Source organism: Caretta caretta, chromosome 6 (genome assembly GCF_965140235.1).
Source record: "Caretta caretta isolate rCarCar2 chromosome 6, rCarCar1.hap1, whole genome shotgun sequence".
Classification (NCBI taxonomy): Eukaryota; Metazoa; Chordata; order Testudines; family Cheloniidae; genus Caretta; species Caretta caretta.
This window is the reverse complement of record NC_134211.1, coordinates 24,144,790-24,159,977: the sequence shown is the minus strand read 5'-3', so window position 1 is coordinate 24,159,977 and position 15,188 is coordinate 24,144,790. Positions and strand designations below refer to the sequence as shown.

At 44.7% G+C, this 15,188-nt stretch overlaps 1 protein-coding gene across 5 annotated transcripts in view; it reads right to left on the bottom strand.

Moving 5' to 3' along the window:
• LSP1 (lymphocyte specific protein 1) overlaps positions 1–15,188 on the bottom strand; it is an 84,298-nt gene that overhangs the window by 21,441 nt on the left and 47,669 nt on the right. For all 5 annotated transcript variants that reach the window (XM_048854222.2, XM_048854225.2, XM_075129323.1 and 2 more), the window contains 2 exons: positions 3,183–3,405; positions 1,907–2,035 (listed from right to left, as the gene is read on the bottom strand). In XM_048854222.2, coding sequence (XP_048710179.1) covers positions 1,907–2,035; positions 3,183–3,405 — 352 coding nt within the window. The remainder of the gene's footprint in view (positions 1–1,906; positions 2,036–3,182; positions 3,406–15,188) is intronic.

Sequence of the window (15,188 nt, the reverse complement as noted above, 5' to 3'; positions counted from 1 at the left end):
GCTGACCTCCTGGCTCCAGGCCATGAAGAAAGTCTGTGGCAAGACTTCGGGTACCTAACGTCCCTTCTTCTGTGGCTGGTTACTTCATGCCTTGAGAACCCCTTCATTCCTCCATTGCTTTCATTTTTTAAATCCCCCTTTCCTGGTTAAAGAGGCCTTTGGAGTATCAGACTGCTACTTGTTACGTTGAGACCTCACCCACCCACCCAGGAACTCTGGATCTAAGAGACACGAGCTTCAACTGCCTGAGCTAAAGGAGCAAGCTTCCCCGTCTCACACCAGTAGACACTACTGTGGTTAAAATAAGAGTATGTCCTAAAGCTTGTGCTCTAATAAATTTGTTAGTCTCTCAGGTGCCACAAGTCCTCCTTTTCTTTTTGCCGATACAGACTAACACAGCTGCTACTCTGAAACCTGTCCTAATCCTATGTTTCTCCCCACAGGCTCATGCCTTTCCAAACCAGTCCCAGCCTGGAACGATTCCATTCTTGGTTTCTTATGGATGATCCAGGGTTTTAAATATATATTTTATAGTTTAAACAAAATTCCTTCCACTGCTTGTGCGTAAGTCCTTTCTGCTTTGCAAAGATTGTGAGCACCTCTCTCCCCTGAATGAACGCGTGTACAGCCTGATTGGTGGGGAAGCTTCCCCACCAACGCCATAAAGGCCCCTTCGGAGGCAGTATTTAAGCCCTTCCCTGCTGGATATTTAACCCCTTCCCTGCTGTGTATGGGATTGGTCATAGCAACAGTTCCCTAGGAAGGTATAGGTATTTGGGGGTTACTCTGCAAGAGAGCTTCTGTCCCTAGTATCAAAGGTAGGGTGGGATTTTTCAGAAGCACCAGCCCTACTCTGCTCTCACTGAAGCCCATGGTTAAGCTCCAAAACTAGATTGTTTCTCTTTTGCCACCCACTCTGCTCAGTGCAGTGAGGGATTTTTCTTCCTGGCTTGATAGTCACACACATTCCCATCACTCGTCACAATGCAAACAGACTGGGGCCAGAATCCAGGTAGTTCTATTGCTCCCCAGAAGTTTGATTTTTATTCTTAATGTTTCCTGTAATGTAACAAAGCTCTGCTCCCTGTCTGAGCAGCTCCTCCGACCGTTACAAACGAAACACTCCCCTTGCTACATGTTTCTTGTCAACACCTTTTGAAAGTGATATAACTCTCCCTCACCAGGCAACCTTGAGTCACATGCAGGCAGCATCGGGTTTAAGAGTCAAAGGGAGCACAATGCTAACAGGTGCTTAAGAGGCCACCCGAACGCTCCGCCATCACCCCAAAGATGAATGAAATCTGCATGCACTGGACTCCTCACTCTCCATCCTAATCCGTGGCCAACAAAATCAACTCTGACAGGAGAAGAGCCATTTTCCCCATACACCTACCATATCTGGATACACAGGGCTGCGTATCCACAGGACATTGAGGGGGAAGTGTATAAAGCAGACCCAGTATTACATGCTAGGAAACAAGACAGACTATCCGTTTGATTAAATTCATGAATGTTGAAGATGGCCAAGGTTACTACCACTTTGTATTATAAAAGTTCTTAGAGGCCCCAGTTGAGACTAGGGCACCATTGTGTTAGGTGCTGTACATCCCCATAAGGAGAGGCAATCCCTGCTCCAAAGAGCTGACTGTGTAAGTAGACAAGCCAGACAACAGATGGAGAAAGGATTATGCCCATTTTACAAATGAGGGAGAGAGAGTAAGTGACTTTCCCAAGGTCACACTGGAAGTCTGTTGAACTCGCATGTGAATCCAGATCTCCTGAGGTCTTCAGTATTAGACCATCTTTCCTCCCCCCTACATAGCCACACCAGTCAGGTCTCCTCTCACTAAGGTTTAGGCCAGCTCTAAGTGCACTTGCGATTCAGAGCACTCTTAGTAGCATGTACCGTTGTGGAACTCGCTGGGGACTGGCCATCACATTGTTCATCCTCTTCCCCTTCCATGCTGGAGGTGCTCGGAGCTTTCTGGCGTTTTTCTGGTGTCTCCTCCTCCTCATTCCTCCTCCTCTTTTTCTCCTAAATGCAAAGAATGAGCAGATCAGGAGCAAAGCCGATTAATAAACTTCCACTGTAACAAGTGTCAGATCCACCCCCACAAATTAAACTTTGGGCAAAGATACTGAGCTTTCTTTCACATGTAAAAAATTCATTCTCCCAGTCGTCATTTAAAAATACAACATTTGTACAGGTGCAAGGTCACAAAATGAACTGGTGAGGCATTCTGCATGAGTTTTCACAAAGACATTTCCCACCAATTTTGCCCAGCCCCCATCAGAAAGGAATATATATCCTCACTCTCAGGCAGGGGACAGGGAAACTAACTAAATTTATTTTGAGGAGCTATGAAGCCATACCAACCCCTAATAAGAGGGATGTCATGATATATGCAATCACAGTCCATCTTAAATGTTTATTACAACTCAGAGTGACACAGACAGGCTTCCATACAGCTTGAGTTCCAGCTTTGTCTCCCTTGTTTACCAGGGCCACACCACGCCTTGAACTAGATACAGCATAGACACCCCTAGGGGATGGAAGGCAGCAATGCTGGACCCCAATTTCAGATTAGTAGATCAGGCCAAGGCTTCTCAGAGCATGGAACAAAAAAAAAAAGGGGGGGGGGGCACGGTTCTGAACACACGGGTTCAGAATTTCCTTAAGAGTCCTATATCTGTGGCTTTATAGGACTGGAGAACCTGTGACACTCTCCGTAGTGAATGATGATGAGAGAAGGCAGAACACATATACCACAGCAGAGAATTAGAACACAGAATTACAGGCCTTGTGGTGCTACTTGTCAGAGCAGCACTAAGTTCTCCATTGTGTGCAGTGACTGATTTTTGGGAGGGGGGAAGAAGAAGGGAGGAGAGAAGAAAGGAGCCAGTAAACATGAAAGTGGCGTCTGCACACTTAAGCTATGTGTAACTGGGGGTGCTTGCACAGCTGCAGCTATACCAATGCAAACTGCCGGGGTAGACGTGCTGCACCATCGTAAGGCAGAGCGCACACGAGTGTGACCCTTTAAGCTACTGGGATAGGTAAGTATCACAAGTACAAGCCCTGTTTTACACATTGCTGCGATGCATCTACCCCACACGGATGGTCCCCCATGAAGTCACAGCCATACCAAGAGAGATCACAGATCCAATATTTCTGCTCTGACCTCCTGCCCAGCTTTCTCCTCCTCCTCTTCCTCCTGCTGCTCTTGAATGCATTCTGCCTCAAAAAGTTGCTGAGGCTCCTCTGTCTCCAGCGGCTCCTGCTTCATCTCCTCATTCTCCCCGGGAATCTCCTCCGGGCCCTCCTGATTCAGCTGGACCTGCTCCAGCTTGACTTCAGCTTCCCTCAGACCACTGTCCTCTTCCTCATAGGAGTGTCTTGGAGACCTAGAGGTGGGGAGGGGAAGAAGCCTTTGAGAAGGGAAAGAAGTGTTTCAAACCCACTGAAAATCTGGTGTCCCATACCTTTACAACGCCAGCTATAATTGTAATAGCCCAACGGGAGCTCTAAAAATACTGTGCAAATATAGATGTACTCATTAGTGCACGTCGGTTTTGGTTTAATGAGAAGCTAGTGCATGGCAGAGCAAGTCAGTAGAACAGTAAGAAGAATTACAAACACTTTCGGGAAGTTTATACTAAGACATGGATGAAATCCTTCAAAAACAGAAGGCAAATCAGGTCCACTCCTTTATCATTGTTTGTATTGTGGTGGCACATGGAAGCCCCAACTTAAAACAGAGGCCCCACTGCACCAGGTGCTGTACAAGCAGAGCATGAGGTAGCTCTTCAGGGCAGCGACTTACAGACTAAACAGACTGAGGGTGGGAGGGGGAAAAAATGGAGGCAGAGAGACTTGCCCAGGGTCAATGGCAGAGCTGGGAACAGGAGCCAAGTCTTCCGATTCCCAGCCCAGTGTTCTGTCCACTGGTCCACATTCATTCCAGCAGCAGGAGCTGGACCCAAAGCCTATTTAAGTCAATAGGATCCTTTCCATTGATTTCAGTGGGCTTTGGCTCAGGCCCGAGGCGGTGTATCACATTTGTCTGGCTCCATGTACTGTACTTGATTATATGAGGCAACTTCCCTTCTGAACAACTTCTGTAGTGCTAGATACCAGCATTACACAGACAGGAGAGCGCTTTCAAAACCTCAAGCCTCCAATTTCTCAACCTTCATGTCAGACGCCAAGTCCCATCTGAAATGAGCCTGGGGCTAAAGCACAGCATGAGAGGAGTACAGTACAGTAATTGCGGAGGAAGACTGGGAAGAACTAAGAAGTAAATGTCACTTCTCCGTGCTACAGAATTCCTGCTCCAGTCTCAACTGCAAAGATAACAAGAAATAATGCCTCCACAGGTCTAGCTCCAGATGTATGGAGCAGGAGGAGATCCCCACCCCTGCTCCCTGAGCTCCAGAGCTGGACTTCCGCTGCCCAGCTAGGCTCTAACTGAGATCCCTTCTAACTCTGAGGCCATTTGGGTTAACTTGTGTGGTCAGAGGTTGGGCAAGACTAGCTTGAGTTCAAGGAGATTTCTCCCCCTTGTTCTTTTGTTCCCCTGCCATCTTCCAGAAGAATTTGATTTCTAACTACAGGACAGTCTGCCTTATTCATTAGGGTACAAGAACCATTTACACGCACACACACACTCCCTCTCCTGCCTGCATGTCTGTCCATGCTGCTCCATTTTTCTTTTAATATACCATTTTTCTATCTGATCTTTCCCCCCACCCGTAAAACCTAATGGAATTCAGCCAAAGGAGAATGGAAACCCAGCAATGGCAAAGCCAAACATTCAAATCTACATTGTCAAAAGTAGGGCAAGAAAGAGGAAAATTGCACAACTTTTTTCAAAATGCAAAGATTCCAAACAGCTCTAGTCCCAAGCTAGGTACACATCCCATGTGCCCATCTCTAAAAGGTAGCTCCAGCCCAGGGTACCCACTGCACATATTTCTCTGACACATTTAGAAAGAGGCTCAAGGCTTGATTTTCCAGAGGCGCTGAAACGACTGAAGCTGCGGGCCATTTGCCAGGTCACAGCAAGGTCTCCATCTCTCAACTGGACACAGCTGGAATCCATTTGGCTCACTTGTGGGTCAATACTGATCAAATAGGCATTAGATTTATAATAAAGCGTTTAGACAACTGGATGCATGTGAGTTGCTGCATGCGTTAATCTTACTTTGAATAGTGGTGTTCCATACTGTAATGTAATATTGGAGCAGTTGTATTGTGAGCCTCTGATACTGTATGAATTGCTGTACAGTACTTGAGAGTGACATTAATGTGAAGAGCTGCTCTTCTACAGAAATTGTTATGACCCTGTTGAAAGAGGCTGCCCATCAGTACCAGAGAGGCTGCGGGTGGATCTTACAACAACTGAGGAATTGTCAACAAGAGGACAAAAGACTTGTTGTTCCGCTCTCCTCCCAGTGAAGATCAGTCATGCAAGTGGACTCCTCCTATCAGCAGAGTTTGCAGCTCAAACCATGTAGCAAGAAGGGGATAAAAACCCCAAGCAAAGGGAACTACTAGCTATCTCTATGCTGCTGCAGCTCTGGGGAGGCAAGGACCAGGTCTACACAACAGTACCAGTATAACAAAGTTGCTCAGGGGGTGTGGGAAATATCCACACCCCTGAGAGACGTTCTTATACCGACCTAACCTCCCCATAAGCAAGAGGTCCCCAGCTCCTTAGCCTGGGTTAGCCCTAAAGAACAAACAAACGAACCAAGCTGATTATAGAAGGTTTCAAAACTTAATATAGGCAAAGACTAACATTTGTAAAAAGAAAAGGAGGACTTGTGGCACCTTAGAGACTAACCAATTTATTTGAGCATAAGCTTTCGTGAGCTACAGCTCACTTCATCGGATGCATACTGTGGAAAGTGTAGAAGATCTTTTTATACACATAAAGCATGAAAAAATACCTCCTCCCACCCCACTCTCCTGCTGGTAATAGCTTATCTAAAGTGATCACTCTCCTTACAATGTGTATGATAATCAAGTTGGGCTATTTCCAGCACAAATCCAGGTTTTCTCCCCCCCACACACACACAAACTCACTCTCCTGCTGGCAATAGCTTATCCAAAGTGACCACTCTCCTTACATTGTGCATGATAATCAAGGTGGGCCATCCCCAGCAGAAATCCAGGGTTTAACAAGAACTTTGAGGGGCGGAGGGGGTGTAGGAAAAAACAAGAGGAAATAGGCAACTTGCATAATGACTAAGCCACTCCCAGTCTCTATTCAAGCCTAAGTTAATTGTATCCAATTTGCAAATGAATTCCCATTCAGCAGTTTCTCGCTGGAGTCTGGATTTGAAGTTTTTTTGTTGTAAAATAGCGACTTTCATGTCTGTAATCGTGTGACCAGAGAAATTGACCTGTTCTCCGACTGGTTTATGAATGTTATAATTCTTGACATCTGATTTGTGTCCATTTACTCTTTTACGTAGAGACTGTTCAGTTTGACCAATGTACATGGCAGAGGGGCATTACTGGCACATGATGGCATATATCACATTGGTGGATGTGCAGGTGAATGAGCCTCTGATAGTGTGGCTGATGTTATTAGGCCCTGTGATGGTGTTCCCTGAATAGATATGTGGGCACAGTTGGCACCCTGACAGCAGGATTGTCTGGCTATGTAGACTCCCTCCTCAGGCCCTACACTACCAGCACTCCCAGTTACCTTCGAGACACCACTGACTTCCTGAGGAAACTACAATCCATCGGTGATCTTCCTGATAACACCATCCTGGCCACTATGGATGTAGAAGCCCTCTACACCAACATTCCACACAAAGATGGACTACAAGCCATCAAGAACACTATCCCCGATAATGTCACGGCTAACCTGGTGGCTGAACTTTGTGACTTTGTCCTTTCCCATAACTATTTTACAGTTGGGGACAATGTATACCTTCAGATCAGTGGCACTGCTATGGGTACTCGCATGGCCCCACAGTATGCCAACATTTTTATGGCTGATTTAGAACAACGCTTCCTCAGCTCTCGTCCCCTAACGCCCCTACTCTACTTGCGCTATATTGATGACATCTTCATCATCTGGACCCATGGAAAAGAAGCCCTTGAGGAATTCCACCATGATTTCAACAATTTCCATCCCACCATCAACCTCAGCCTGGTCCAGTCCACACAAGAGATCCACTTCCTGGACACTACAGTGCTAATAAACGATGGTCACATAAACACCACCCTATACTGGAAACCTACTGACCGCTATTCCTACCTACATGCCTCCAGCTTTCACCCTGACCACACCACACGATCCATCGTCTACAGCCAAGCTCTGTGATACAACCGCATTTGCTCCAACCTCTCAGACAGAGACAGACACCTACAAGATCTCTATCAAGCATTCTTACAACTACAATACCCACCTGCGGAAGAGAAGAAACAGATTGATAGAGCCAGAAGAGTTCCCAGAAGTCACCTACTACAGGACAGGCCTAACAAAGAAAATAACAGAACGCCACTAGCCGTCACCTTCAGCCCCCAACTAAAACCCCTCCAATGCATTATTAAGGCTCTACAACCTATCTGAAGGATGACCCAACACTCTCACAAATCTTGGGAGACAGGCCAGTCCTTGCCTACAGACAGCCCCCCAATCTGAAGCAAATACTCACCAGCAACCACATACTACACAACAGAACCACTAACCCAGGAACCTATCCTTGCAACAAAGCCCGTTGCCAACTGTGCCCACCTATCTATTCAGGGGACACCATCACAGGGCCTAACAACATCAGCCACACTATCAGAGGCTCGTTCACCTGCACATCCACCAATGTGATATATGTCATCATGTGCCAGCAATGCCCCTCTGCCATGTACATTGGTCAAACTGGACAGTCTCTACGTAAAAGAGTAAATGGACACAAATCAGATGTCAAGAATTATAACATTCATAAACCAGTCATAGAACAGGTCAATCTCTCTGGTCACATGATTACAGACATGAAAGTCGCTATTTTACAACAAAAAAACTTCAAATCCAGACTCCAGTGAGAAACTGCTGAATTGGAATTCATTTGCAAATTGGATACAATTAACTTAGGCTTGAATAGAGACTGGGAGTGGCTTAGTCATTATGCAAGGTAGCCTATTTCCCCTTGTTTTTTTCCTACACCCCCCCCCCCCAAAACGTTCTTGTTAAACCCTGGATTTCTGCTGGGGATGGCCCACCTTGATTATCATGCACAATGTAAGGAGAGTGGTCACTTTGGATAAGCTATTGCCAGCAGGAGAGTGAGTTTGTGTGTGTGGGGTGGGAGGGTGAGAAAACCTGGATTTGTGCTGGAAGTGGCCCACCTTGATTATCATACACATTGTAAGGAGAGTGATCACTTTAGATAAGCTATTACCAGCAGGAGGGTGGGGTGGGAGGAGGTATTTTTTCATGCTTTGTGTGTATATAATAAGATCTTCTACACTTTCCACAGTATGCATCCGATGAAGTGAGCTGTAGCTCACGAAAGCTTATGCTCAAATAAATTGGTTAGTCTCTAAGGTGCCACAAGTTCTCCTTTTCTTTTTGCGAATACAGACTAACACGGCTGTTACTCTGAAAACTAACATTTGTGTTACCTAAGTTTGTTTGCTTGTAAATAACTCATTTCCTTTTCCTGTTTAATAAATCTTCATATAGTTTCCCATAGGGCTGGCTACAAGCATGGTCTTTGGTGTGACCTGGGATGAGGGTGGGGCAGGGAGCTGCCGGTGGATGCTCTGCTCCCACCAAATTTTCCCCTTGGATGCTTCAGGGCTGGAGCACCCATGGAGTCAGCACCTAAGGCGCCACTTTGGGCCGGTTAAATTTAGAAGCCCTTTTAGAACCGGTTGTCCCTCGCGGAACAACCGGTTCTAAAAGGGCTTCTAAATTTAACAACCGGTTCTAGCAAACCAGTGCGAACTGGCTCCAGCTCACCATTGGACTGGCAAGACAGACTGGAGTACCCAAGGGGACTGTCTGTGACTCTGTTTAAGGCAGCTAATGAGCCAGAGAAGTTTGCACTTGGTGGAATTGGCTGGTGAAATCTAAGGCTTGTGCCCTGGGGATTTTTTTGTTTTGTTTTTTCAAAACTAGTCTGCCCCGAGGCTGGTACTCACACTCCTGTGAGCATTATAATGACCACAGGTACCATTCAAGTCAATAGGCAGTGCAGGTGCTCCCTACTACTTCAAGCCAGGCCACTGTCTATGGAGTGATTTATGGATTCATTTTACAGTTCTTCGGCTGTTAAGCTAGTCTATAGTCTTCAGTGCTTTCACTGTCACCAGCGCAGTGTCCCTTTGCACCAAGGCAGCCACCACCAGCAAGGCAGCTAAACTGCTCATTGGAATTAAGTATATTTTGGCTTATCAGAGAGCCAGGAATGTTATGGTCCTCACTTAAGCTCTTCGCTGCACTGCTACTGAACAAAGCTATGTTCATGTAGCCATGCCTCAGGACTGGTCATCCATAAGCAATGAACCTGGGAGCTCTGGCTCTAAAAGCCTAAGCGCTTCTATTGCCTGAGTGGAAGGGCAGAGATCATTAGCTTGAAAGCAGTATAGGACTTAAACGGTTTAAACCTGTATACCTGACCTAACCACGAGAGGAGAACAGAGAGCAACATTGTGTTGGCAGGGGTTCCAGAGAACCAACATACAACAATCTCTGGTGAGGGGGCATGGGCCAGCTAGGCACTGACCACAACACAAGACAGTGAACAAATGTACGCCTCCCTCCTCAGTTAGATACTAGTACATGCACCTGGTATCCAGGTAGGCTGCTGATGCTGCCAAGCCAACAATCAGATACATTAAGTCCGCAGCCTGGTTGCCTTCTTAATCCCAGGCATTGTCCCCTCACCTGAATCCAGAGTAGCTATCACCAGCCATTTCTGCACAACTAAAGATGGAGCGGCCGAGTGGAGGTTAGGTAACGGACAGCATGTTGAGCAAGAGGTGGCAGAGAGTGAAAGGGGAAGTTGAGGAAGGATTTAGGCTCTATTAGGAAGTGCCAGTTCTTCCAGAAGCAGCGAGAGGAATGTAAGGGACAATGGTTCAACCAGACTTGCCCTGCACCTTCTCTTCTGGTGAAGTCTGCAGAACTGCAAGATAAAGTGACGGGCTGCTGACACTGCAGCAGCCTGGCTTCGCCCAAGGGGTTCTTCCCAACAGTTGTTCATGTGAAAGGACTAGCAGAGGCGTCCCTGTAGCAGAAACAGCAATCTGGCCCAGACTCACCACCCTTTGTCACCTTACTCCTAGCCCAGAGGAGCAGGACATGGTGATGTTTTTCAGGCAAGTAAATTACTTGGTGAAAGATACAGTTTTGGTCAACCCAAACGATTTGTGAATTTGACCCGATTTGTTTCTGCCAGGGAAAAAGGGTAATTTGAGGACAGCAAACTCAACAGTTTGCACATACCCAGGCTCTCAATCTTTCCTTCATTGTGCCCAGGAGAGAGCATGAGTACCACTCTCTAACCTGGTAATTAGGGCAGGAGATGTGGATTCAAACCCCTCCTCTGAATCAGAGAAGATCTGAATGAGGACATCTACCTCCCAGATCAGTGCTTTAATCACCAGGCTAGAGACTCCTCCTCACTCTTTGTCACCATGACTATTTAGATATTTATCTAAAGTGGAACAGCTTCAACAGGAGAGACTGAGAGCAACCTACCCATAACAACCTACAGACTGGCAGTTTGTACACGCACTGGTATGGGGAGGGGAGGAGAGGAACGAAGAGAGGAAGAAAGGTCTGAGCTCAAGTCCCTGCTCCAGAGCAGGAATTCCAACCTCAGGGATTCTCCCCTTGCTGTAGTTAATCCACCTCCCAGAGAGGCAGTAGCTAGATCAACAGAACAATTCTTCCGTCGACCCAGCACAGTCACCCTGGGTTAGTTCAGTGTATTACGTCTCTCCAGGAGTGTGGGTTTTTCACTGCTGATGTGAATTCTCAGTGCAGACCAGCCCTATGTCTAGTATATCCTGTTTGCCCTAATCACTGTGCTGAAGGCAAAGGGGTGGAGTGCAAACACACACACAATCTTTGCTGGCCTGAACTTTGGAATTTGTCAGCAAATTGGAAAACGTTTTTGAAACCAAACAACATTTCCCCTGGTTTTTCAGTTTGGCAGCCACGCCAGAAACGTCAATTAACAACTCAGGTCTACTTTGGAGCTTCTCTAGCACGTTGAAGGGAGACCCTTCTTTGCAGGTCTCATTCCCATACCATCCCAAAGCGGCGCACCAGGATTGAGGGGAGATGGCTACAGGGTGCTGCAAACAGCTGAGACCCCACCCTAGCCATCCCCTCTGCTTGCCTCCAGTACACACAAGATAATGCACAAAAAACTCAGAAATCCACTCAAACTCACCCATTTCACCCTCACCCACAACAACTTCAATTTAACACACACACACACACTTTGCCCAAATCACTGGAACAGCCCTGGGTGCCAGGATGGCTCCCCAATATGCCAACCTCTTCATGAGCCGCCTCAAGGAAGAATTTCTGGACAAATGCACCGCAACACCAATATTGTATCTGAGATACATCAATATTTTCATCCTCCAGACAGAAAATCTAAACTCACTCAGATTTCTACCACAACTCTCTCTAGAAGACTCCCATAACCAGCATCAACTTTCTGGACACCACAATCCGCTTAATCTAAACACGATATACAAGAAATCTACCAGTCACCACATTTGCTTCCACAAATCCAGCAGCCAATCCAGACCACACATGCAAAAAAGTTACCTACAGCCAAACACTCAAACAACAGAATTTGCTCCAAAAGAGAAAGTCTGAGACACACATCTTAAACACACTTAAAACCACCTTCCCTAAGCAATACATCTGTTAGTCTATAAGGTGCCACAGGACTCTTCGCAGCTTTTACAGAGCCAGACTAACACAGCTACCCCTCTGATATATGACTTCCCTAAACAAGATACACAAGGCAGGTGAGGCACTCACCCAGCTTGTCTCTCTAATGTCTTGGAACTAGGGTGACCAGATAGAAAGTGTGAAAAATGGGGGTGGGGTTGGAGGGTAATAGGTGCCTATACAAGAAAAAGCCCCAATTAGGAGGACTGTCCCTACAAAATCAGGACATCTGGTCACTCTACTTGGAACCAACATGGATACAACAAACACTGCATTCACTAAACAAGGACACTCTGGCAGAGATTGCATCATGGAAAGGGCCACCCTAATACCCCAGGAGAACTTGCTCAAAGACAGGAAAGAGAAGCCACTGACGGCACACCCATAGTTATCACTTACCACTCCACACCAAAACCCATATGGGGGTATCATTAAACAATTACAACACATAGTTGATGGAGACCACACCCTGAAAGAACTCTTTCCCAAATCCCCTATGGCCTTCGAAACAACCCTACAACCTCATCACCAGAAGCAAGTTCCTCACAGACCAGGACACACCAACTCAAAGCAGCACCAGATCGTGCCAGAAGAGATGTAAAACCTGCAGATATCTCCACTGCTGCAATGATCAATACCCCCCTCCCACACACACCTTTCAGAATGGATGGATCCTACACATGTTTATCACACCATGTGGGGTACCTCATCAAGTGGCCCCACAACAACTATGTGCGTGAAGCCAAACAATCACTGCATTCCAGTGAGCTCATCCAGAAAGATGAGCAAAGACAAAACACCATATCATCCATAGACAAACTTTTCCAAAGCAATCACTCCACAGCAGGGTGGATAAAAATCAATGATTTAAAAAAAAAAATTAAATTTTAATAAAAGGATTTTTTTTTATTTAAAATGGATTTTTTTGATAAAATGCTTTTTGAGGGAAAAACCAATGTATATTCATTAAAACTATTTTTACATTATAGCTCAAAGGTATCTCATCATGGAATAGGGATTATAAATTCTAATTTTATAGTATGAGACAAAATATTCATGTAATGTTTAAGAAAAGTTTTGTAAATGAGTTCCAATAGTTCATGGATTAGGGACCCAAACTTATGGGGTTCCAGGGGCTTCTGTATAGAAAGATTAACCTAAATAATCTATCTACCCAATGGGACTTGGTATCTTCTAGACTGAGCACCATCAGAGATGCTTAGTTTTGCAGTTCTCAAACTGTGGATTTGTGTCTCCAGAGATAACATGTTAAGAGCAAAAATGTTTTTAAATATATAGAGGTGAGAAATAACAGACCTCAACCCTATTGTCCTTCTGCAAATTTGTGTACACAGAGTCAATCCCTTACCTCTCTCTAAAAGTGCAAAATTTCTAAAACTTCAATGAATAGATGATTGTTGGGGGCGGAATAGATCTGGACAAGGAGACGAAGTCTGGAGATAAATGTGAGAAGGGAGGGACAGGCAGCAGAAACAAAAGTGAAACTGTTTGAGCGGCATATTCCAGAAGCCTTGAGGTCTTTCTGAGTGTAACCTTCATTGGTTTGAGATCTACCATTCTCTCACTAGAAGGGAAAACCTATAATGGCAGCAGGCCGTAAAAGAGACCCAGTTTGGGAATAAGAACCATTCAAGAAATATATGTTTGCTGATGATATTTTAAAGAAAGTCACACCAGTGAACTGGTGGAAGTCACTTAAGCACTTGGATTTAGAATGACCAGACAGCAAGTGTGAAAAATCAGGATGGGGGTGTGTGTGTGTGTGTGTGTGTGTGTAAAATAGGAGCCTATATAAGAAAGAGACCCAAAGATCAGGACTGTCCCTATAAAATTGGGACATCTGGTCACCCTACTTGGATTCAGAGGCTGTTGGAAGTGATAATCTCACTTTTAACAGCAGTAGCTTCTTCTGCCAATGCAGAAAGAATATTTTCTTTCTTTGGACTAATTCATTCCAAAGGAAGGAATCGTTTAGGACCTGAAAAAGCAGGAAAGCTTTTTCTTTTCCAGATTATGAACAAATAGGAAAATGAAGGTGAAGACAACTGAGTTAGCGGCAGAAGCCAATATTTTAAGTTTCTTGTGTTGACCTGGTTGACATAGTCTATTTAATTTTTTTTTTTAATATTTCATTTAACTATTTTAGTTAACACAATTTTAACAAAAACAAACCTGAATTTAAAAAATGTGAATGTTTAACTAAATTAAAAAATTCATATACTTGTTTTGCTAAAATATTGTATGTTTGCTATTGGGGAAAAAAAAATCCAGAATACATAACGTTGTTGTTTTAGTTAAATAAAACAATTTAAGTGTCTGTCTGGTGATGTTCTCCTCCTAGCACAGCATGGCAAGAAAATCCTTCAAATATTAATGATTAACCTGTGGAATTGGAGATAGTTCACCTCCCAGTGACTTCATAAATATCTGCTTCAATTACCTTTGGTAAATGAAATAACCAATCATTCATTTCCTGATATAGCTGTAAAACTAATCTGAAAAGTTCTCAAAATAAATCATTTTAAAAAAATGTGCAATGTGTACCTTCTAAAAGTGAAACCTACATCTCCGAGTTGTGAAGAATATGTATTAAGGTTTAATAACCAATAAGAACACACTTTTATGTAGAAATCCATGCTTAAAGCAAGTCTTCCTGACTAGTGACTTAAATCATGATTTAAATCAGCTGTGGAGCAGGGTAGATTTGATCTTTCAATACTTGTCCTCAAGGGAAACCTGTCCAACTCCTTCAAAAAGCAAGCCTGTGAATTTAAATATATAACTTTGCTCGATACCAAAAGCCCTGGACTTAACAGAGACACTGTTTTTTGGCTCATTACACCAATTTGTAACACACCCGCTTGTTATCCTTAATTGCCCACTTCAAACCTTTTATGCATAATCATCTAACCCCCAATTGCCCATTCAAGTGACTGCCTCTCCTGTATTATCCCCTCTGCTTAACAATCTGTCCTAACTTGTACTTAGGTCAGACACACTGCTTCCTTCCCCAGACCTGATGGAAAGCTCTGTGAAGGTACAAGCTTTTGAGCTACAACAGAAGTTGGTCCAGTAAGAGATATTACCTCATTTACCTTGTCTCTAATATCCTGTGACTAACACAGCTACACCACCACCAAGATATTAAACATCTCACAAAAATTATTTGAGAACACTGACAGCAGAGGTCAAAGACACCCCCATGCGGAGTCAGAGGAGGGACAGTTTGCA